Source organism: Scylla paramamosain, chromosome 25 (genome assembly GCF_035594125.1).
Source record: "Scylla paramamosain isolate STU-SP2022 chromosome 25, ASM3559412v1, whole genome shotgun sequence".
NCBI lineage: Eukaryota > Metazoa > Arthropoda > Malacostraca > Decapoda > Portunidae > Scylla > Scylla paramamosain.
This window is the reverse complement of record NC_087175.1, coordinates 5771441-5797637: the sequence shown is the minus strand read 5'-3', so window position 1 is coordinate 5797637 and position 26197 is coordinate 5771441. Positions and strand designations below refer to the sequence as shown.

At 41.1% G+C, this 26197-nt stretch overlaps 1 protein-coding gene across 3 annotated transcripts in view; it reads right to left on the bottom strand.

Moving 5' to 3' along the window:
• The window catches only part of LOC135113161 (raf homolog serine/threonine-protein kinase Raf-like), a 31582-nt gene extending 6265 nt beyond the window's left edge, over window positions 1-25317 (bottom strand). Inside the window, exons 1-10 of one of the 3 annotated variants that reach the window (XM_064028254.1) lie at window positions 25036-25317; window positions 18661-18762; window positions 17449-17641; window positions 13128-13333; window positions 11971-12075; window positions 11169-11335; window positions 9819-10171; window positions 1793-1959; window positions 770-981; window positions 75-242 (exon numbers count right to left, since the gene is read on the bottom strand). In XM_064028254.1, coding sequence (XP_063884324.1) covers window positions 75-242; window positions 770-981; window positions 1793-1959; window positions 9819-10171; window positions 11169-11335; window positions 11971-12075; window positions 13128-13333; window positions 17449-17641; window positions 18661-18762; window positions 25036-25134 — 1772 coding nt within the window. In that variant the 5' untranslated portion in view covers window positions 25135-25317. Of the gene's footprint in view, window positions 1-74; window positions 243-769; window positions 982-1792; window positions 2065-9818; window positions 10172-11168; window positions 11336-11970; window positions 12076-13127; window positions 13334-17448; window positions 17642-18660; window positions 18763-25035 lie in introns of all 3 variants that reach the window. The other 2 variants (XM_064028252.1, XM_064028255.1) reach the window with 2 other exon arrangements.
• Window positions 25318-26197: the final 880 nt, after the last annotated feature.

Genomic DNA, 26197 nt, shown 5'->3' with positions numbered 1-26197 from the left:
TGATCAACTATACCCACCACTCTATCAAGGCCACACACACACACACACACACAAAAGGCCTCCCCAATACTCACTCCATGCCCTGTGAGGTTTGCCGCGCTATGTCTGTAATTCGCATGAGTTCGAACTTTGTCTCCTGCACATGGAGGTGTTTGTAGAGGCTGGAGCCCTCGCACCACTGGGTCACGATGGCCAGCTGCTGGGTCTTCACGCATCCCATAAATAGCAGAATATTTACATGTCTGCAATGAGAATGAGGAATTAGAACCATGAGCCTGTTTTTTTTTTTTTTTTTTTTTTAGTCATCCTAACACACACACACACAAACACACACACACACACACACATGAATACTTACCAATGTCAGCAAAATCACATATCAAAAGAGAAAAGGATGGCAATTAAATCTTGAACACACACACACACACACATGAATACTTACCAATGTCAGCAAAATCACATATTAAAATAGAAATGGATGGCAATTAAATCTTGAAAACACACACACACACACACACATTTACCCATGTCACGAAGAAACAATGACATTAAAAGAGAGAGAGAAAAAAGATAGTAATTAAATCAATAAATCATTAAGAAAAAAGAAAAAAAAAATTACCAAAGCCACCAAGAAAATTTGATATAAAAAGACAATTTAATCATAAAATAACAGCACCTTAACCCAATCCCATAAAAAGGTACAAAGAAACAGATCAAAAGAACCAAAACACAACACCCCAGTACCACCACCACCACCACAACACCTCACCTTGTTTTCTTAAGGACTGACACTTCATTTTTGAACGCCGAGTACTGTGCTGGTGTTGGGTCCCGCACGTTGAGGGTCTTTACCGCCACAGGGCCGTGCCAGTGCCCCCGATAGACTGTCCCGAAGGAGCCCGAGCCAATGCGAGGACCAATTAGGATTTCGTCTACGGGGATTTCCCAGTCCTCCACCGTATCTTTGGAGGACTGCCGCACCTGGGGAAGGGAGGAATGGATGAAGGTGAGGGTGTTGATGGGTGGTGGTGGGTGTGTCTTGGCCTGAATGACCGATTTAATGTATGGCTAGCAACTTTCCTTATTGACTGACTGACTAATTGCTGACTTATCACATTTACTGCATGTCAAAATTTTCCCCATAGCACTAATACAATTTTTAAGGCATATTTTTTTTTTTATACAATTTCTTAAATAATTCTGTAGTAGAGGTAAGATAAAAAAAAACAATCCTTTTCCTTCTTTTCTATGTCCCCATGCAAACTATCTTTTTTACATTACCCTCAATGTGAATCATAAGAGTTAAGTAATTTCATGACTGACTGACCGACTGCCAACTGGTTATCTTGCTTCATGACTGACTGACTGAGTGACTGAGTGAAAGCTTGACTAATTACCTATCTGCATAAGTAATAAACAGACTGCCTGACTGACTTACTGAATAAAACTGCAAATAGGTTTTCTTATTGCCTGACTGACAGACTAACTGATGCATGGCCTGAATAACTGCCTGACTCACCAAATGAATATAAACCAGACCAGTTTCCTTGCTGCACAAGTCACTGACAAGCTGGTGGACTGCTGGCCAGGTCAAATCCACACCCATCCTCGACAAAGACAAGGACCTTCCCTAAACACACACCCATGTCCAACAGAAGAGTCCCACTATAAAAAACACACCCACCCCCAACAACAAAAAGCCTGCCTCTAAACACACACACAGGCAATAACAACCCTGCCTCAATCCTGTTCAAACACTCAGGTACACACACACACATGTATGCTCACTAACCTTCTTGCCTGAGACAGATTCGTCAGCTGAGCGAGCCCTGGGCCGCACCGCCTTCAGAGTGTTGGTGGGGGAGGCCTGGGCTGAATGGGACCCCTGCACGGGCCGGGTGGGGCTGCTGGTGGGGCTGGTGGGAGGGGGCGGGGCCAGTACCCCCGTGCCAGGGTACCCTGTGGGGTGCATGGCTAGGTTGGCGTTGTGGTAGAGAGGGCTCCAGGCCACCCTGCTCTCATCATGCATGTTGTAGAAGGTGGAGGAGCCAAAGAAGTGGACGTCTTGACACGCCATGCGGCAGCGTACAGCATGGTGGTGACGGGCGTGCAGACAGGCAAACATCGCCAACACATGGATGGAGAGACATGCACATGCAAATTAGCAACATTTATGCATCGCTGCCACAGTAACAGTCGGCCAACTCTCAGCTATTGCTATTTAGTGGTTCATAATAAACAGTGACAACAATCAGAAGAAAGAAAACATAACCTGAAAACTTGTGCAAAAAAATCTTGGTTCTATAAAATAAAACTGCAGTGTGTCTTCACAGGATGTGTTTAGGCAGACTGCAGCAGTGGTGCAGTACTTAGTGATCCAAGAAAACAATGACAACAATAAGAAAGGGAAAAGTACCTGCAAACCTGAGAAAATGTTGGTTCTAAAAAAAACATCTTGTATTTGTGGGGATGACTTATGAGTGAATCCCAGCAGTATAATAATAAAAAATTTAACACAACTAGCTCCTCTGTTAATATTTTTTTATGCATTTATTTATTTTCCTTTATTTACTTATTTATTTAATTTTATTTACTCATTTTTATTTATCTATTTATTTATTTTTTTTTTGCTCCTGGCCATAAACAGCACACAGGAAAGGTATATATAATACAAAGAGTACTCAATCTGCCTCTCTATCTTTATATCCTTCTGTCTCTCTTATTTTGGCAGCAACAAGACTGAATTTGAGAATAAAACAAACCCTATTTAATGATGAAAAGTCAATAACCTATACAGAAAATAACTAGATTTGAGGTCATCACTATTAAACACCAATCATCAAAAAAGAACCAATAAATCATGAGAGAGAGAGAGAGAGAGAGAGAGAGAGAGAGAGAGAGAGAGAGAGAGAGAGAGAGAGAGAGAGAGAGAGAGAGAGAGAGAGAGAGAGAGAGAGAGAGAGAGAGAGAGAGAGAGAGAGAGTTTCCTGTGAGTGGTGCAGTTTCTAATATTTTGCTAAAAATCTTCCATCTAAGTGCAATAGTGGTGTCTGCTATCATCTGTCGGTTACTACAGGAAGTGGTGAGGCAATGTGTGGTGTTGAGATGACAGCTACTCCTGGATGTGACTGTGGCCAATATTCTGAAAGGCTTTGCTCTCCCATCATCACAATTTTCAAAGGCCACAGAGATGATTAGCCAGTTTCTTAAGAGTGTTTCTCCTATCAATAATGTAGAAATCTTGTTAATCTGTCACAAGGGCCATAAGAACACCCTTAAAAATCTGTATATCTTCAAGTAGAGCCTTTTGAAGTAGAGTTTCTCCTGTTAATAATGTAGAAATCTTGTTAATTCATCACTACAACCATAAAAACACCATTACAAACCTGTGTCGTTTCAACTACAGCCTTTTGAAAGTAGTAAAGGTATGGTGCGGAAGCATTTCAGAATATGGTCCCTTGAACTGTGGTTACAGAATATGGTCCTATGTACTGTAGTATTGCTGGACTGAGGTTTACATAGCACAAGTAAACTCAGTTGTAGCCACAGAACACACAGAGAAAACACAGCACACTATATTACTGTGTGTGTAACTATGTAGTGTTGCTGGACTAGGAGGTTTACATAGCATAAGTAAACTGCTGCAGCCACAGAACTCCAGGAAAACACAGCACACTACAGCTGGTCCTCACAACAGCCACACCTGCCACACTGTGCAAAGGAGCAGTGGGTGGGAGGTGCTGCTGCCATAGGACATCAGACACAAGTGTTGGCAGTGTGAGGGGCTTCCTGCATGCCTACTGCTTGTGTTGTGCTGGCCAGTGTCACTATGGTGAATCAGCAATGTTGTGTTAAGGCAATATGCCAAATATGATCACTTTGGATAATAACTCTTGAGAAAAATAAATAAAAATAAAAAATAAATGCTTAATGTATCTTAATGCTCTTAATGTGTCCGTCATCAAGTCGAGAATAAGTATTTGAAACAAAAATGTCTTCATGGCAATAACGTGTTCACAAACTGCCAAGACTTTACTAACACTGCACCAACAAGAGGAATAAAGGCAAGTCTTCAGGATTCCAAGATGTGGCACAGAGCTGAGGTGTTGTGCTATGACTTTGTGTGTGTCTTGTCTTCAAAACCTTGCAAATGTAAGATTAGTTTGGAAAAAAATAATAAATGAAGGCATAAATAAATAAAAAATGTGTGTGTGTGTGTTACTTAAAAGTAAAAAAATGCTTAAATCTACAGATATGGCACCAAAACATCTTGTTCTCATATGATCTCTATGCAGCCACCAAGTTAACAGTTAATTGCGAAATGTTAATCACAACACAAGAAAAATATTAAATCTACAAATTGAACACCTGAAAATGTAAAGATTTTTGTGTCAAGATGAACCAAAGGAAAGCTGTGACCTGAGTGTGGTCCCCCGGGGGACACCACGGCCTGGCCACCACCACAGCAGCATGCCCAGGGTGTCTAGCCCTGTCTGGCACCACAGCGACACACAACACCACACACACACACGCACACACACACAGGAACATGCACGGGCCATCCCAGCAGCAGTGACTCAAGGCAATGCCAGCAGGGAGCAAAGCTGACACTCGCTGTGCATTGTGTGCTGCGTGGCAGCAAGCAATCAGTGTGGAAGCAGCAGTTATGATGTGACTTTATTTACATGTCTCTCTATCGCTATGGAAAACAATCTAAGTGTTGACTGGAGGATAGAAATGCTTCCATCTAAATTCTAGTCAATCTGTCTCTATGGAAAACAATGTAAATGCTAAATGAATGTTAAAAATGCTTCCATCTAAATTCTAGTGAAGTAAATTCTGCCCCACAAAGTTTCTACCATAAATACTTATCCCTCATGATAAAACTCCGTAACTCAACCTAACCTAATTTATCACTGGAGGAGTTATTATGGGGTAGAGTTTGTTCATGGGGATATTTACATGAGAAACACCAACCTTAATGAATCTTGGGACAAAAAATACATGCAATAGGTCCCTTTCCTCCCATCACCACTACCACTATCACACCTAATATAAAGAGTAACCCCAGACTCCTACCCTTGCCTGGTCCCTTCCTATCCCTATCACCAGCACTACTACTACATCAGTGTTGCCAGCATCCCTCACCACCTATCCCTGCATGGCCTTATCTTATCACCATCATCACCATCATTACTACTTGCAAAAATATCTCTTAATATCCCATACTATTTATTTCAATACAGTTCCTTCCTATCACCACCATCACTACTACATCTGCCTCCTATTCCAACACAGCTTCCTATCACTACCACCATCACTACTACATATACCTCCTATCCAACACAGCTCCCTTCATCTCCTATTATCACCTCCACTATCATCTCCTGCCTCCTATCCAACACAGTCCCTTCCTATCACCACAATCACTACATTACATGCTAATAAGGGCAATATTCCTTACCTATGTTTAGTTTATTCCTCCACACATCCTTGCCCTATCTAGCAATACACACACTTCACTCTTAGCAAATGGGGACATACAGGCCAAAATACTCAAACAGGCAGATTTTATAAAACATACTGGAGATAATTTAAGTCATTCAGAAACATATCAAGAGGAATTAAAGGAAACATACAGCTGATAAATGGTATGAATTAAAGGGCGCTGTTATTGTGATATTGGCCCTAGATTTATAAAAGGTAAAAGTTATTATAAGTTAAAAAATTTAAAGTCAAAATGATCAGCACTCAGGTTTGTCAGTTCATGCGACATAACATTAATTTAGAAGTAGAAATGGTTAATGACGCACGCACGCACGCACGCACGCACGCACGCACACACACACACACACACACACACACACGCGCGCGCGCAAGCATGCACGCACGCACGCACGGACACACACACACACGCACACACACACACACACACACACACACACACACACACACACACACACACACACACACACACCATGACCCACAAAATAGACCTTAATTTCAAACTCATCCACTCATCACTCCATGCAAGACCTCTCTTATCTACTCTCATGCCCCCCACCTCTCTCTGTGACTCCTGACCCCTTCACACTAATGCCAACAGTAAGAAAGAACCCCCAACTAAGAGTTAGAACCATAAGCCCAGTAGTAGTAGTAGTAGTAGTAGTAGTAGTAGTAGTTCCCCATCAAAAAGGTAATCATCCTTCAGAATAAGACCAAGAATGAAACTTTAGTACAGGAGGAGGCAGTAGACACCTGCCGAAACGATAATTACTCCCAATGAGGTCTAAAGCACTGTTCAGGGGGTGCTGTGAACTTATCATTAAACCCAGCTGTGACCTCACTAAACGTTTCCCTTTGTGTCTCACAACACAAGGGGGCAATCACAGCCTGCCCTCTAAAGACAACTCTCTTCCTCCACACAAAACTACAAGCACCTAATAACACCCACACCCTTCACTCAAAAATTTTAAAATCATCATGGTGACTCCTACACCAGCCTCGGAGTCCCCATCTGGGGAAGGGACCATAAATGTCCCCAGGTCAGACTGCCTTTCTGTCGACGACCCTAAGTGTCTTGACACCCCCCTCAACTTTTTCTTCATTAACTTCTGCAACATTCACGGTCTAAGATCTAATTTTCAGTCTGTAGAACACCACCTATCCTCTTCTAAACCTCATCTTCTTTTCCTCACTGAAACTCAGGTGTCTGAGGCAACTGACAGTAGCCCCTTTTCTGTTTCCTCCTACTTTCTCTATCCTCATTTTCGATCCAAAGCTGGATGCTGCGTTTATGTGCGCAATGACTTAACCTGCTCTCGTGCCCACGCTCTTGAATCTTCCGAGTTTTCCACCATCTGGCTACGACTACAGAGTCACTCTCATACTAAATTTATCTGTGCTGTATACCTCTCTCCTAACTCCTCTGACTATAAGAAATTCTTTGACTACTTAACTTCCAAAGTGGAGCACATTCTGACCCTCTTCCCTTTTGCAGAGATCTCCATTCTTGGAGATTTCAATGTTCACCACCAGCTTTGGCTTTCCTCTCCCTTCACTGACCATCCTGGTGAACTAGCCTACAACTTTGCTATCCTCCATGACCTAGAGCAATTGGTGCAACACCCTACTCGCATTCCTGACCATCTTGGAGATACGCCCAACATTCTTGACCTTTTCCTGACCTCTAATCCTTCTGCTTATGCTGTCACCCTTTCTTCTCCGTTGGGCTCCTCCGATCACAATCTCATATCTTTATCTTGTCCTATCACTCCAATCCCTCCTCAGGATCCCCCTAAGCAAAGGTGCCTCTGGCATTTTGCCTCTGCCAGTTGGGGGGACCTGAGGAGGTATTTTGCTGATTTTCCTTGGAATGACTACTGCTTCTGTGTCAGAGACCCGTCTTTGTGTGCTGAGCGCATAACAGAGGTGATAGTGTCTGGCATGGAGGCGTACATTCCTCACTCTTTTTCTTGTCCTAAACCTTCTAAACCTTGGTTTAACACAGCTTGTTCTCGTGCTATACATGATAGAGAGGTGGCCCACAAAAGGTACTTAAGCCTTCCATCACCAGAATCTCATGCACTTTATATTTCTGCCCGGAACCATGCCAAGTCTGTTCTCCAACTAGCCAAAAATTCCTTCATTAACAGAAAATGTTAAAACCTTTCAAGATCTAACTCCCCTCGTGATTTCTGGCATCTAGCCAAAAATATCTCCAATAACTTTGCTTCTTCTTCTTTCCCTCCTCTACTTCAACCAGATGGCACCACTGCTATCACATCTATTTCTGAAGCTGAACTCTTTGCTCAAACCTTTGCTAAAAACTCTACCTTGGACGATTCTGGGCTTGTTCCTCCCTCTCCTCCACCCTCTGACTACTTCATGCCACGTATTAAAATTCTTCGCAATGATGTTTTCCATGCCCTCGCTGGCCTAAACCCTCGGAAGGCTTATGGACCTGATGGGGTCCCTCCTATTGTTCTCCGAAACTGTGCCTCTGTGCTTGCACCTTGCCTAGTCAAACTCTTTCAGCCCTGTCTGTCAACATCTACCTTTCCTTCTTGCTGAAAGTTTGCCTACATTCAACCTGTTCCTAAAAAGGGTGACCGTTCTAATCCCTCAAACTACCGTCCTATTGCTTTAATTTCCTGCCTATCTAAAGTTTTTGAGTCTATCCTCAACAGGAAGATTCTTAAACATCTATCACTTCACAACCTTCTATCTGATCGCCAGTATGGGTTCCGTCAAGGCCGCTCTACTGGTGATCTTCTGGCTTTCCTTACTGAGTCTTGGTCATCCTCTTTTAGAGATTTTGGTGAAACTTTTGCTGTTGCCTTGGACATATCAAAAGCTTTTGATAGAGTCTGGCACAAAGCTTTGATTTCCAAACTACCCTCCTACGGTTTCTATCCTTCTCTCTGTAACTTCATCTCAAGTTTCCTTTCTGACCGTTCTATTGCTGCTGTGGTAGACAGTCACTGTTCTTCTCCTAAATCTATTAACAGTGGTGTTCCTCAGGGTTCTGTCCTGTCACCAACTCTCTTCTTATTATTCATTAATGATCTTCTAAACCAAACTTCTTGTCCTATCCACTCCTACGCTGATGATACCAACCTGCACTTTTCCACGTCTTTTCATAGACGTCCAACCCTTCAGGAGGTAAACATATCACGCAGGGAAGCCACAGAACGCCTGACTTCTGATCTTTCTAAAATTTCTGATTGGGGCAGAGCAAACTTGGTATTGTTCAATGCCTCAAAAACTCAATTCCTCCATCTATCAACTCGACACAACCTTCCAGACAACTATCCCCTCTTCTTCAATGACACTCAACTGTCCCCCTCTTCTACACTGAACATCCTCGGTCTGTCCTTTACTTATAATCTGAACTGGAAACTTCACATCTCATCTCTAGCTAAAACAGCTTCTATGAAGTTAGGTGTTCTGAGACGTCTCCGCCAGTTTTTCTCACCCCCCCAGCTGCTAACTCTGTACAAGGGCCTTATCCGTCCATGTATGGAGTATGCTTCACATGTCTGGGGGGGTTCCACTCATACTGCTCTTCTAGACAGGGTGGAATCAAAAGCTTTTCGTCTCATCAACTCCTCTCCTCTAACTGACTGTCTTCAGCCTCTCTCTCACCGCCGCAATGATGCATATCTAGCTGTCTTCTACCACTATTTTCATGCTAACTGTTCTTCTGATCTTGCTAACTGCATGCCTCCCCTCCTTCCGCGGCCTCGCTGCACAAGACTTTCTTCTTTCTCTCACCCCTATTCTGTCCACCTCTCTAACGCAAGAGTTAACCAGTATTCTCAATCATTCATCCCTTTCTCTGGTAAACTCTGGAACTCCCTGCCTGCTTCTGTATTTCCACCTTCCTATGACTTGAATTCCTTCAAGAGGGAGGTTTCAAGACACTTATCCACCAATTTTTGACCACTGCCTTGACCCTCTTACGGGACTGGCATTTCAGTGGGCATTTTTTTTTTATTGATTTTTGTTGCCCTTGGCCAGTGTCCTTCTTACATAAAAAAAAAAAAAAAAAAAAAAAAAATTACAGATGAAACTAAGACCCCCTCAATAGCAGCCATACCTAGTAGAAGTAATAGAAGTAATAGTAGTAGTAGCAGTACCCCTTGCCACCTTCCCTACATCACATATAAGACCTAGACCCCCCAGTAGCAGCAGCTGTACCTAGCAAAATAACAGTAGTAGTAGTAGTAGTAGTAGTAGTATGAGCCCTGCCACCTATCAGCCCTGCCTCACAGTGTCCCCAGCAAGCAGGCACGGTGCGGCGCAGAAGCACAAACCTGGACTGGTGGGGTTATAGTTCCTGCCCATCCTGTGAGCAAATTCAGCGAGGGAGGCAGCGTCCGAGGGGATGTTTGAGTTGACCAAGTTGATGCATACGTTGGGAGCAGAGGAGGAGCGATCACGGGGGGCCAATGGGGCTGGGGCGGGCCTGGGCACGGAGGGGGGGACCTGCCCTGCCGCGCCCCCACCAGTATAGTGGCCGGGGTACTGACCTCGGTAGCCCACTATGTAGTGCACCCCATAGGGGCTGCCATATGAGCTCATGAGGTTGGAGTGGCTGCTGGGGTTGACACCGTACCCCGTGGAGGCCAGGATGCCCGCTGGGTTGTCTGAGTGTGACGCTAGCAGGCTGTGGGTGGGAGGGCAGCTCAGTCAGTGGTTATAAAGCACAGCAAGGGGAAGACTGGAGTGACTGAGTGAAGAGTTGATTTGAAAGCATTGCAACATGGGAAGGTTGGACGTCTGGTTTGGTATCATTAAACTTGTTCCTTATTTTATGAGAATATAAGAATTTGTAAGAAAAGAGATCTACACTTACTTTATCATGACTTTCAGATTCACCCTGCACAGCTGATACACAGACAAACAGACAGACAGACAGAATTACTCAGACCAACTTAAATAGAGTACAAACACAATAAAACAGAAAGAGCCTGAAAACACATAGGGCCAGTTCCACAGTCACCTTTTTTCATTTGCTAGCTAACCAACAAAAGTAATTCAGCCATGATCAGGTTCCACAATCAACTTTGGCTGCTGCTTTTTGTTTGAAAGTGTACCAAAAGTTGAAAATGGTCAGGCAATAGGCCAGTTCCAGTTTTTTCATGAGCTATCCAACCAAAAAGCTTCCCATATTGATAAGCAAGAGTGACATAAGCAAAATTTTCAGGATCAGTAATCAGGATAGAACATGAATTAATGGGTTTGAGCTTGAAAAATTTAGATTCAAGAAAGATAGGAAGGAGTTGGTTTTCAAATAGAGTAGTAGATGAGTGGAATGGGCTCAGTAATCAGGTTGTTAGTGCTGAGTCATTAGGGAGCTTTAAAAGATTAGACAAATTTATGATAGGGATGATAGGTGGAAACAGATGAGCATGTTTCATTTAGAGACTGCCACGTGTAGGCCTGACAGCTTCTTGCAGCTTCCCTTATTTTGTTATATTCTTATGTAAGCTCCCGCACAAATAAGAGAAGTGTTTCGTTTGGACAGCTTACCAAGAGACTGAGGAACTGACCCACAGACTTCAGGTACTCAATATTGATACATGTTGCACTCCGCCCACCTCAGACAAACACAGGAACAAACAGAAGGCACCTGACACTGGAGGCACACTCGGGGCACTCACTGCTGGTATATGTTGTTAGTGATGCGCTGGTCCTGCTGGCACAGGGTCGGCACCCCCACGGAGCAGCGCTGGTGAAAGCGATACCCACATGTGCGGCAGACAAACCCGTGGAACAGGAGTCTGCGGCAGTTATCACAGAAGGCCAGGGAAAAGAATGTTCTTCTAATCTGAAATGAGGAGAGAGATGGTGGTTAGGTTATGTTGGGTTAGGTTGGGCTGGTTTGGTTTGGTTTGGTTTGGTTTGGTTTTGGTTAGGTTGGGTTGGGTTGGATTGGGTTGGGTTGAGTTGAGTTGAGTTGAGTTGGGTTGCATTGGTTTGGTTTGGTTTGGTTTGGTTGGGTTGGGTTAAATTAGGTTAGCTTAGGTTAGGTTTGGTTTGGTTGGGGTTGGGTTAGACTAGGTTAGCTTAGGTTACATTTGGTTTGCTTTGCTTTGGTTAGGTATGTTAGGTTAGATTGGGTTTGGCTGTGTGTCTGTCAGCAGAAAGACAATACAGTATTCTAATATGAAATGCAACAGAATTATGTGTTAGTAATATTGTTAGGTTATGTTAGGCTTAATCATCTCAAGTTTAAGAACACAATACCATAGGAAGTTATGTATCTGAACAATAAATACAGAATAATAATATAATTTACTACTTAAGACAGGAACATTAGAATAGACTCAAAATACTGATGAAAGGGAGAGAAGCTGAAATACATGGAGACAAGTAAGAAAAAATATGAGGCAACCTTAGAATACTGACAATCCCATTACAACAAACACAGGTGAACAAACAAACAAACCACTGAACACTCACAAAGTTATGGGATATTGAAGTGGTGACGGGGAACTTCTCTAGCACCTCCACCACTATCTCCTCCCCCTCCAGCAGTGCAATGTCAGAGTCCCACGACATCCTTACCTGAAACACAGAAATACACACACACACACACACAGGTAAGCCAAGGAACACTGGCAGAAGATGGAGCTGTGGTGAAAGGAGGGAAGGATATGTGATAATACTGGAAGGGAGACTGGAAGAGGGAAGAGAGTAATAGGAAAGAAGATATGAAGAGGGAAGGAAGGAAGATAGGAAGGAGAAATGAATGAAGGAAGAAAAACATAGAGGAGGAAGAAAGGTAGAAAAAAGAAATGAATGAAGGATGGAAGGAAGAAAAGCAGAAGGAAGAAAAATAGGTGGAAATAATTAAGGAAGAAAGAAAAGTAGAAGGAAAAAATGAAGGAGGAAGAAAAGCATGGAGGAAGAAGATAGAAGGAAATGAAGAAAATAAAAAAGGTAGGAGGAAATAAAGGCAGAAAGAAAAATAGGAGGGAGAAAAGGAGAAAGGAAGATATGGGGGAAAGAAGGAAGAAAGCTGGAAGGAAGAAAAGAAGGAAGGAAAAAAAAGGTAGGAGATAAAGAAGAAAATAGAAAGAAAAAATGAAGAATGAAAGCATCATTAACTCTCAATACCAGTCACAAATATGTCAGGTAGTGACAGAGAATACCTGTTTGTCACTGAATTATCTTAGGAATACAAAACAGAAACATCTATACACTCTCACCATAATTAGTAAATATCCTCACATCCCACCCAACTCCTTCCAAAACTTACACTTCTTCCTCTCACTTCTTCCTCCTCATTCTCTCACAAAATTTCATACATCTCATTTTTTTTATCCCTTTTTTAGCAACAATTCATACATACAACCTTTCTCATACACCCAAATTTATTTATCGATGCTTTTCACTATAGTTCTTGTCTCCCACATCTTATATATTCACTATACCCTTTTTTTTCAAGTCACACCTCATACATACACACACATCTTTCATATGACCATACTTACACAACCTAATTCTCTTCCTCTCTCTCACAAACTCCAATTCCTCCTCCTCCTCCTTGCCCATAAACTCTATCACCACCACCTCCTCCTCCTTCTCCTCTTTGTCCCTCATCACCACCTCCTCACCTTGGGATTAGTTTTCCGGTACACAATGCAAACGTCTGGGGAGAGTTTCCGCAGGTTGAGAGCCTTGGCCAGGGCGTCCTTGAGGGTACGGCCAGGCTGCACGGGGACTGTGGTGCGCTGCTTGTTGGGGAGGTGCGCCCGGACCACTGACCGTAGGGGTGACTGGGGTGTGGACCGGGTAACCTCCTCACAGACACCATTGCTGCCTGTGGGTGGTGATCAGAGTTAGTAGTAGTAGTAGTAGTAGTAGTAGTAGTAGTAGTAGTAGTAGTAGTAGTAGTAGTAGTAGTAGTAGTAGTACATTGGAACCTCAGTTACCAAACAACTCCCTTTTCTAACAAATCAGTTTTCTAACAAAATTTTGAACTCACAATTTCTTCAGTTACTGTACAATGTTTCAGTTTTCTAACAAGCTTAGTCATGCCTCATCTGTTGTTCGTTGCACATCTGTGCCATACTGCTCTCTTTCTGGCGACATTTCCCTTATTCATTATTTCTAATAGTGCAACTATGAGACCCAAAAGTTACTAAAAGTGGAAAAGCAGAAAGAAAAACAAGCAGAACAGCAGCAGAGACAAAGAAAGAGATCATACGAAAGCATGAAAATGACGTCCGTGTTTCTGCTCTCGCTTTGGAGTATGGCTTAGCAAAGTCATCTATCTGTACCACCCTTAAAGAAAAAGGAAGCAATAAAAGAAGCAATGTTGCCAAAGGAGTGACTGTGATCACCAAACAAAGATCACAGATTCCAGATGTGGAAAAGTTGCTGTTGATTTAGATCAACAAAAAGCAGTTGGCTGGTGACAGTATTTCAGAGGCTATAATTTGTGAGAAAGCAAGGCTTTTTGCACCAGGATTTCCTTACAAAAACCCAAGATACAAGTTCTGAGACTGACTTGTTTAAAAGGCTAGTCAAGGCTGGTTTGAAAAGTTTAAGAAGCGAAGTGATATACACAGTATGCTTCGCCATGGAGAGGCTTCAAGTGCTAGCAAGAAAGGTGCTGAAGAATTTGTGAAAGAGTTTGGTGCATATGTAACTGCTGAGGGTTTTATCCCCCAGCAAGTGTTCAATTGTGATGAGACTGGACTCTTCTGGAAAAAAATGCCTAACAGAACATACATATCCCAAGAGAAAAGGCTTTGCCTGGACACAAGCCTATGAAGGACAAGCTAACTCTTGCTTTGTGGCAATGCTAGTGGTGATTTTAAGGTAAAACCAACTCTGGTGTTTAAGAAAAACAATGTTGTGAAAAGCAGGTTCTGTCATGTGAAGGGGCAACAGTAAGGCCTGGGTGACCAGACAGTTTTTTCTGGAATGGATTCATGACATTTCTGCTCCTAGTATGAGGAGTTACGTTAATGAAAATAACTTCCCACTAAAGTGCCTGCTTTTGCTCGACAATGCTCCTGCCCATCCCCCAAGCCTGAGGGTTGAGTTACTAGAAGAATTTAACTTCATTACCGTGAAGTTTCTGCCTCCTAATACAACTCCACTGATTCAGCGGATGGACCAACATGTCATTTCTAACTTAAAGAAATTATACAATAAAGCACTTTTTCAAAGATGCTTCGAGGTTATCTCTGACACTGAGTTATCTCTCCGCAAGTTTTGGAAGAATCATTCCAATATCCTGCACTGATTGGGTCCTATTGACAAAGCCTGGCAACAAGTGACTCACAGGACTTTGAACTCAGCCTGGAGGAATCTCTGGCCCAATTGTGTTGCAGAGAGAGACTTCGCGTTCTTTGAAACAAAGCCTATTTGTGTCTCTAGACAAACACATGGGCCTGGAAGTCAACAATGCTGATGTCAGTGAGCTAGTGGAGGGACACAACACCGAGTTGTCTATCAATGAACTACAACTCCTTCAAAAGGAACAGCTGAAGGAGATGCTTGAGGAGGTATCTTTGGAGGAAGAGGAGAGAAGGGAGGATGTGCCCAGTGCTCTTATTAATGATATGTGTGCAAAATGGAGTGAAATTAAAAATTTTGATGAAATGTATAAGGCAGTAGCAAGCCATGCCATTAACATTTTCAATGATAATGCTATGTCTTACCTCCATAACATTGTGAAAAACAGGCAAAAGCAAATTTTAATAGATAGGTTTTTAGTGAAAAAAAATGCGTAGTAAGCCTCAGTTAGAATCTGCTAGCAAGAACCAGAAAATCAAGGAAGAGAAACAAATCCTGAAGAGCTGTTACCTGACATAATTATGGAAGGTGACTCCCCTACCAAACACTAAAATCCTTTCCACCTCCTCCTCACCCTCCACTTGCACCATTAAGACTCCTCAGCACAGGTAAGGATGAATCAAATTGTCTTTCTTCTATAAAATAAGCATAACACTCATTCATACTGCATAACTGATGTGTTAGTTTTTGGCTGTGGCGACACACAGCATTGCCACCGTCGTCACCAGCTAAGCACTCCCAGCTCTCTGAGGCTTGAGAGAAAATGACGGGAACTGCATATGTTGGGATGACTGAGCTAGAAGTCTCCCACCTGGCATTCATCATTAAACTCACCCCTAAATGATTCCCATATGACTAAATTTTTGCAGTGGTATAAAAAAACTAATTTACTGAGATTGCATCATCTGTTCTTATGTATGATTTTATGACCAAATTACTGTTGTAGAAGTGAAAAAATAAAAAGAATAAAATATCCACTGTCTGGGAACAGATTAATCAGTTTTCCACTGATTCCTATGGGAAAAATAGTTTCGGTTTCCAAACATTTCGGATTTTGAACGGCATTCTGGAATGAATTAAGTTCAAAAACAAAGGTTCCAGTAGTAGTAGTAGTAGTAGTAGTAGTAGTAGTAGTAGTAGTAGTAGTAGTAGTAGTAGTAGTAGTAGTAGTAGTAGTAGTAGTTGTTTCAAGACATATCCTCCCCCTTTTTGGATAATCTTTCTGCATTTCTAGTAATAATAGTACAGTAAAATCCCTCTTATCCAGCATCAACGGGACCGCCAACATGCCGATCTGATCTGATCAGCTGCCAAGTGTAAGCACAACACGCTTCCTCTTTTCTACAACTTTAGGCATGATGAAGGCGTCAGGCGATAAACAGTGCACACGCGGGACTGAGTCACTGAGTAAACACAGTGCAGTGGGCCGTGGGTAGCGCGAAGCAGTGCGCTCTGGTGGCGAGGGGACAAAATATGCCTCGCGCGGGAATTTTAATCGATTTTACGAGTACACATTGATTTTTTATTGATTTTAAGGCTTGGGGAAAAATGTGCCGGATACTCGAATGCCAGATGAGAGGGATTTTACTGTAGTAGTAGTTTCAAAATCTATCCTCCAATGTTGAATTATCTTTCTGGCTTTCTCTTTAAGGACTGTCAACTCAAAGGACTTTTTTTTTTCTTCATTTTTGTTGCCTTAAACCAGTGGTCCTCTTATGTAAAGAAAATAGTAGTAATAGTAGTAGTAATGGCAACAGCAGTAGATGAAGTAACAACAATAGCAACCTTATTCTTTTTCATTACTTAGCATATGAACAAAGACAAGCAGAGCAAGAAAGTGAAACATTGAGAAATGAAGGAGTCTCCCTACTTGTGCTCTGTCAGTGTGTGTGTGTGTGTGTGTGTGTGTGTGTGTGGAAGCCAGAAACACAACACCAGACATAGAATAAGAAGTAACAAAGTAAGAGAGTGAGACATGGGTGATGAAAGGGAGAAGTAAGAAGTACTTGAATTGATGGAGGAGTAAAATAACAAGTATGAGGCTGAGCGGAAGCTGGACTCAAAAAAACAGCGAAACAAAGCAAGACATAAGTGATGAAGGGAAAAGATAAGAAGTACTTGAGTCAATGAAGAAGTAAAATATCACATATGAGTCTCCGTATTAGTGGCCTGTCAGATACATAGAAGTCAAAGTCACATCAGATATAAAGTAAACCTAACAGAGCAACAAAGTGAGAAACAGTTGATAAAAGTAAAAACAAAAAGCATATCAACCTCCATATTTGCATCTTGTGAGGGTGTATGAGAGCCAAAATCACATCACAAACAAAACAATAGTAAAAGAGCAAGAAAACAAGACACAGTTGCAGTAAAAAACATAAAGCACCTCAATCTCCAGACTCAAAATAAACGCAAAAAGAAAAAATAAATAATACTAATAATAATAATAAATAAACCATGACAGAGTGACAAAGTGGAAAAACAAGTACGAGACTGAATAGAAAACAGACTCAAAACAAACACAAAAAAAAAAAAAAAACAAGAATAACAAAAGAGAAAAACAGCAAAGATCAAAAGCAAGACAAGGGTAATGAAGTGGAAAAACAATTAGTGAGAGATTCTCCGTACTTGTGCTCTGCGAGGGTGCATGGAAGCCAGAGTCGGTGTCCTCAGAGGGGGGATGGTGGGCCTCAGAGTGGTCGTCATGGCAGCCATTAGCTTGGGTGGGGTGTTCGATGGGTGCACTCAGGCTCAGCTGTTCCAGAATCTCCTGCTCCTTGGCCTCAAACCGGTGCAGCTTCCCTGTCAGTTCTGTGTACTCCTGGAGGACACAAGGCAGGGGTGAAGTGGAGACACAAGGCAGGAATCAGCTGGTGGCTCTCAATATTCTTAACATGTACACGAAGGGATGGTTTGAAAAGTGGCTTGGGGGAGCAAGAGAAAAATAACCATGAGGGTTTTTAAAAGTGACCGTAGGGAATAACCTAACCTAACCTAACCTAAGAGACTATCCTAACCTAACTTACTAACCAACAGAAAAATAACTATGATGGTTTTTAAAAGTGACCTAAGAGAATAACCTAACCTAACCTAACCAACAGAAAAATAATCATGAGAGTTTTTAAAAGTGACATAAGAGAATAACACTATGAGGGGCCAAAACTCTTTAACATGTACAGCAAGGGACAGTTTCAAGAGTGACTTAGGGGAGTAATGCTACCAAACACTATGAGGGGTTTATATGCAACTTACAAGACTAATATCATGAAAATCACATTATGGGAGATTTAAAGAGACAAAGAATAACACAATGAAAATAACACTATGAGAGATTTCAAAAGTGACTTACAGAACAGCACCATGAAAACAACACTAAAATATCATTAAATAAACACAGGTGCCTGAACGACTGATGGAATGGCTAATGGAAATATTTAAAACGATGAATAAAAAGGACTAGAAAGAGGCGAGGCACACAGGGAGGTGAGAGGAGGTGAGTCATGCAGGGAGGCAGGAAGTGGTGGGTGACAGAGATGAACAGAAGGATGAGTGAGGCACACCATGTTCTTTTCAGGCACTCTGCCTGAAAAGAACATGGTGTGCTAGACAACGAAGTGTGGAGGATACTGCTTGTTTTCTGTTTATTTTCCTTCAACAAGCATTGCCATTCCAAAGACCAGGCTCATGAGAAATCCAAGTCACCCACAGCATCAAAATTAAGATCAAGGGAGGTGGGGAGGAGGTGGAAAGCATAAGGCAGGGGGAGGTGGGTCACACAAGGAGATAAGAGGCACTGGGCAGAGGGAGATGGGTCACACAGGAAGGCACAGGGATTCTCACCGTGAGATAGAGTGATGGCGGGTGCTGGAAGCCGGCAAATCTTGAGTTGAGGTCATCTATGTACTCCTTGGTGAGGTGAATGATGTTCTGGATGTTGTCGAGCTGAGGGGACAAGAGGACAGAGATAAGACAAGGTTAATATGTGTTGGGGGGACAAGAGGACAAAGCCACAGTTAATATATGTTGAAGGGACAAGAGGACAACGATACAGACAATTAATATGCAGTCATCTCTTATTATCCACTGGGGTCAGTAAGACACAACCATGGATAAGGAGAATCTGAGAAAAACAATGTCTCCCCCTTAGGAACACCTGAGCTCCCCCAAGCCTTGTTCAAATGAAGAAAACTGCACGTACATGGTTACAAACACTTCAATGATCAATTAACTAAAAAAAATCATTAAGAAAAAAAGCAATGGTCATTGTTAGGCTGCCTCTCATTGCCTTCTCTATTGCCTGAATGTGTGGCCGGCAGTAATCTACGGAAAAATGAAACTGTGAAGACTGAAACTGTGGTTAAATAAATCAAACAGAGAGAGAGAGAGAGAGAGAGAGAGAGAGAGAGAGAGAGAGAGAGAGAGAGAGAGAGAGAGAGAGAGAGAGAGAGAGAGAGAGAGAGAGAGAGAGAGAGAGAGAGAGAGAATAGACAATTGGCCAAAGAGCATTGAAAATAAATAAGTAAATATAAATAGATAAATTAGTTAATTAATTAAACAAAATAAAAGAATCTAAAACAAAATAAAATAAAATAAAAATAAATAAACAAAAAAAAATAAATTAAAAAAAAATCTAAACATATACACAAATTTTCCCTATTTCCACATACACACACACACACACAGTTCTTGGTGAGCAGGGCAAGGCTTTTTACTATTCATTACTTATCACTCAACAGGAAATAAGCACTTATGACAGGAATGGCAACTTTCCTATCAACACTTTTCCTTCTGTTGGTTCTAACCTGACTCACTATTATCTGTAAACTGCTTCACCTAACTCAATCACATGACTTTCTGGGTATTATTAACTTATTATTATTATTGTTATTTATTTATTTACTTATTTATTTATTTTATTTCCTATTGGTTCTATTATTTCCTATGGTTCTATTCTGAGTTGCTATGGTTTGTTAAGTGTTCTATCTAATTTGATCACATAATTTCCTAGGTATTTTTTGTTGCTGCTGTTGTTGTTATTATTATTTTTTTTTTCAATACATTTTAGGGGGGCAATTGCCTATGAGACTTTTTTTCTGGAAACTCCTCTCTCTCTCTCTCTCTCTCTCTCTCTCTCTCTCTCTCTTTTCCTACGACACACTGATAAACACATTACATATGAAAGCTGCTAATATCTAAATGCCAGTTATCAGTGCACCACAAGACTGCAGGAAGTCAGGCTGTCACCACCAGGCAGCTCCCATAAATCTTCAACCTCTTTATCACTCCCAGCATGATAACTCAGCTTTCTGACTGCCAATGACTGTGTGGCTCCAAGTCTATTATTCTTAAACACACTGCTCTCTCTCTCTCTCTCTCTCTCTCTCTCTCTCTCTCTCTCTCTCTCTCTCTCTCTCTCTCTCTCTCTCTCAGTATGACTATTTTCAAAGGCCAGAGAGATGGTCAGCTGGATTCTAGAGTGTTTCTTCTGTTGATGATGTAGAAATCTTGTTTATCTGTTACTAGAATCACAAAAAATATCCTTAAAAAATTGCGTCACATCAAGCAGAGCCTTTTGAAAGCAGTGGAGATGCGGCACAGAAGTGTTTCAGAATGTAGTGCCCATGCTTGTATTCTTAAATGCTTTGCTCTCTCACCACTATTTATAAAGGCAATAGATATGATTAGCTGGGTTCTCAAGTGTGTTTCTTCTGTTGATAACATAGAAATCTTGTTAATCTGTCACTAGAATCATAAAAATACCCTTAAAAACCTGTCAATTCAACTAGATTCTTTTGAAAGTACAGGAGGTGTAGCCAGAAGTGATTTAGAATATGTTCCTGTCTTTCATTCCTGACTTCTGATCTTTCTAAAATTTCTGATTGGGGCAGAGCAAACTTGGTATTGTTCAATGCCTCAAAAACTCAATTCCTCCATCTATCAACTCGACACAACCTTCCAGACAACTATCCCCTCTTCTTCAATGACACTCAACTGTCCCCTTCTTCTACACTGAACATCCTCGGTCTGTCCTTTACTTATAATCTGAACTGGAAACTTCACATCTCATCTCTAGCTAAAACAGCTTCTATGAAGTTAGGTGTTCTGAGACGTCTCCGCCAGTTTTTCTCACCCCCTCAGCTGCTAACTCTGTACAAGGGCCTTATCCGTCCATGTATGGAGTATGCTTCACATGTCTGGGGGGGGTTCCACTCATACTGCTCTTCTAGACAGGGTGGAATCAAAAGCTTTTCGTCTCATCAACTCCTCTCCTCTAACTGACTGCCTTCAGCCTCTCTCTCACCGCTGCAATGTTGCATATCTAGCTGTCTTCTACCGCTATTTTCATGCTTACTGCTCTTTTGATCTTGCTAACTGCATGCCTCCCCTCCTTCCGCGGCCTCGCTGCACAAGACTTTCTTCTTTCTCTCACCCCTATTCTGTCCACCTCTCTAACGCAAGAGTTAACCAGTATTCTCAATCATTCATCCCTTTCTCTGGTAAACTCTGGAACTCCCTGCCTGCTTCTGTATTTCCACCTTCCTATGACTTGAATTCCTTCAAGAGGGAGGTTTCAAGACACTTATCCACCAATTTTTGACCACTGCTTTGACCCTTTTATGGGACTGGCATTTTAGTGGGCATTTTTTTTTATTAGATTTTTGTTGCCCTTGGCCAGTATCCTTCCTACATAAAAAAATAAATAAATAAATAACCTTGTATGATTCTAACCTAAATTTAAACTACTACAGTAAAATATTCTGAAGTACTCCATTACTCTTTGTGCTCTCAATTTGTATCAGACCATTTTATTTAACACTTGTCAACATTCTAACACCCTTGCCTCCCTTTACAGTGTTAGGAAACTTACAAACATCAATAACATTTTTGCAGTCACAGATGATGCACATTCCTATTAATAAATCTAGTACCACTTAATAACCTAACCTAACTTTTTTTTTTCTTATGTAGGAGGGGCACCAGGTAAGGGCAACAAAACTATAATAAAAAAAAATAAAAAAAAAAGAGCCCTCTGAGGTGCCAGTCCCCAAACAGAGCCAAAAGTGGTTGTCAAAAATTGATCTCCTTGTGCAGCATAATAACCTCATAACCAAATACTTAGATATATAATTAAGGCTGGAAGACTACCAAAGGACACCAGACTTTAGGCAATATTCTGAAATCTTTTGGCATTCTGTGTACAACTCCTAATACACTCTAGTGGAAGTTGAGGTTTTCAAGGGTATTTTCATGACTCTAGTGATAGTTTACCAGGAATTCTGTATCATCAAGAGGAAGAACACCCATAAGAACATAATCATATTTTCATCATTTATATTGTAGTTTAGCAATAAGAAAAAACGCATAAGAACATAACTAACTGTATTTTCATTATTTATATTGTACTTCAGCAAGAATACTATGTCGCTGATTGGAAAAACACCCACAAGAACATAACTAATCATCCCTGTGGCCTTTGGAAACAATCCTAGTAAGAAAGTAAAGTATTTCATAAAAGGCCCTTGATTCGGAAATGCTATCCACACACTAAGGTGACATACGTTGCTGAGATTTTCATGATTCTAGCTTAGTTTGGCAGGAATTCTGTATCCATGAGAGAAAAACATCCATGAAAACATAGCTAATAACCTTCATGGCCTTTGACAACAGTTCTGATAAGCGAAAAGTGGTAAAAAAAAAAAGGGGAAGTTTGATTAAAGATTATTTTCATGATTCTAATTGTGGTTTAGCAAGAATTCTGTATCCTTGATAGAAAAACATCCATGAAAACACTGCTAATAGTCTTCATGGCCTTTGACAACAGTTCTGATGAGAGAAAAGCATTCAGAAATAAAGGGGTTGATTCGGACTCACAGCAAGGTTGCAAATATTCAGATTATACTAATGCCTTACAAAAACACACAAATAAACTACTGTTGTCTATGGTTTGAATTAGGTTAGGTTAGGTTTAAGTTAGGTTAGGTTACATTAGGTTTGGATAAGGTTAGTTTAGGTTATGTTATGTTTGGTTTGGTTGAGGTTAAGTTTGGTTTAGGTTAGCTTAGGTTCAGATTCACAGCCTAACCTAACCTGACCACAGCAGATACACTTAAGTAAAGCATATCCGCACTCAAAGCACAGCAAATCCAGCACCCAAACCTGACTACAGTATATCCACACTTAAAACACAGCAAACTACATCCTAATCTGACCACAACATATCCACACTCAAAACACTGCAAATCACACCCAGACATGACCACAGCACATCCACACTCAGAACACAGCAAATCACACCCAGACATGACCACAGCACATCCACACTCAGAACACAGCAAATCACACCCAGACATGACCACAGCACATCCACACTCAAAACACAGCAAATCCCACCCAGACGTGACCAAAGCACATCCACACTCAAAACACAGCAAATCCCACCCAGACATGACCACAGCACATCCGCACTCAAAACACAGCAAATCACACCCAGACATGACCACAGCAAATCCACAGTAAATTTATATTTTTTCACTGATCTAACAATTTTGGACCAGACTACATTTTTCTGGTAATCTTGTTATGTTTTTAATGAACCTAGCATCTGCTTCTGTCACAAATTAATTTTTTCTTATATACCCTCCCACACACACATAAACAGGTAGAAATTCATCAAAAAAAGCGTTAACTAGACCTAACATAACCTAACTAAACCAATCTTAACGGCGAACAATTTGCGACAGTAAAGATGCACAACACTGTGTTATGTGTGACCCAAGTACTTCACAGAGAAAAATGTTTTTTTTTTTTTTGCCATGAGATGGATGAATATGTATAATAACAGCAAATCCACCACCCTTAACATAACTACATAGCAAAATCTACCCCCTTAAACTAACTTCAATACAGCAATTTACTTAACATATTAACTCTAACCTAACATAACATAACCACTGCATTTTGTTTAACGTATTAACTCCTAACCTAACATAACTTAACAACCTACCCCCACAGTAAATACATATACTAACCTAACCTAACCACAGTAAATAAACACTCAAATCTAAACTAACTACAGCAATCCACTGCCTAACCTAACTTAACCACAGCAAATACACAGCTTAACTTAATCAATAGAACCACAGTCTAGCCTAACTTGACCAAAGCAAAATCCACACTAGCTTAACCAACATTATATCCACAGCTGAACCTTAACACAGTAAACCCACAGCCTGACCTAACTAACCTATTCACAGCAAAGCCACACAACCACAGATACTATACACACACACACACACACACACACACACACACACACACACACACACTAAAAAAAATCCTAATAACTAGCTGTAATACACGCCAACAGAAAACAAACACTGAAAAACATACACAAAAACACAATTGAATACAACACTCGAAAAAAAAAAGGAAAAAAAGGCAAACAAGAATTGAATCTCACAAAACGTGGATACTTAGGCAAATAATCACAACAACAACAACAACAATAACAACAACAACAACAACAAGACAAAACACAGACACAATAAAAAAAATATATAATTTTCGGAAAAGCGCACCCCTCTCCAGTAAAACAAATTACCAAATAAACAAAAAAATAAATAAAATGATCAGGTACATGAAATTAAAACCCAGACAGACAGACTAGACGAAACACGCACAGGCAGTAACCAATCACACCAAACCTAGGCCATCAATTTTCGGTAAAGCGCATCCCACACCAGAAAAATACAATAAACAAGTAAAAAAAGCAAAACACTCAAACACACAAACAGACAGCACACAAGCACCACCCAACACAATACGAAACACACACACACAGACAACAAAACACACGTAAAACACAACAACCCTACACCATCAAATTTTCCACGAAGGAAAGCAAAACAAAAAGCGAAAAACCCAAACACACACACATACACACACACGCAAGAGACAGACAGACAGACACACAAAACACAAACACCAGACAACACACGGCAAAAACCCACCAAACACACAACATTAGAGCACCTAACACAACAAACAGGCCACGAAACACGTCAACTACACGGTCGCCACAAGACCGTAGCGGCGCCACATCCCAGCCAATGTATGTCAACAAAGCCTTATCCAGACCACCATAACAAGGCCATTTCCCCACAACCCACCCTTTATCTGACACTCCCATTGGCCATACAGTTACCCCATACTCGCCTCTTTCACCAGGTCCTCCCTCTCTGATCCTTCCTCAAAGCGGTCAGGTGTGTGGACAGGGGAAGGGGAATCACTGCCTTGTTCCCCCACACCCGCCATCTTCTTCTTCAACCCTTCTGCCTCGATTTACAAATGGCTAGTGGCTCAAGGAGAAGAGGCACACGTAAGGGATTCGAATCCTCCCCCCAGTTTGGCTCTGTGGGCTTCGATTCTCTTCCTATGTGGTGTTTCAATGGCGGGCCTCCCTGTTTGGGTTTGAGTGTTGGAGCCTGTTGTGTTCGTGTTGGAGTCCCACTGATATTTGCGTGGGGGTTTTGATTCCGTGTGTGTGTGTGTGTGTGTGTGTGTGCTCTCTCTCTCTCTCTCTCTCTCTCTCTCTCTCTCTCTCTCTCCTGTCAAATGATGTTGGATGCTCTCTCTCTCTCTCTCTCTCTCGTTTGTTTATGTTATGTACTGTTGTTTACCGTTTTGTTTTCGCTTTTTTCTATTCGTTTATTCTTCTCGTTATCGTATGTTTTTTTTTTATTATTTGCTCTCTCTCTCTCTCTCTCTCTCTCTCTCTCTCTCTCTCTCTCTCAATTCGTCTTGTGCTCATATATTTAGTTTCTACAATATAAACTAAATAGATTTTTTTTTCACCTGTATCATATCACATACCTAGTAACTGCAATAAACTGCCACAAACATACATGTAACATTTTAGCCATACTGTTATTGTCGTTTCCACTCCTACATCGCCCAGTCTTAATTCCTGTGTTTATTATTGTCATTATCATCTTTCCCATGCCTGACTCATCTATACTTATCTAATACCCATAACATAATCACTTATTTCATTAGCTTCTATATGTAATGAGGATCGAAGACTGTTAGTTGTGATAAGAGAATATTGATAATATTTACTTCTGGTCTTTCCTCGCTCTGTATTTATACCTTCTATCTGATTATTGGAATATGATAAGTCTGGGAGATTAAATTATGTGTTCTATTTTGGGAAACTTTATGTGCAGTATTTGTTTGTTAAATATGATGAGGATGTTTATTGGTGTTTTGAAATATTTAATTTGTGTCTCACCATGATTACTTTCAAAGGTCACGGATTATTCATTAGGCTCTCATGGGTGTTTATATATATATATATATATATATATATATATATATA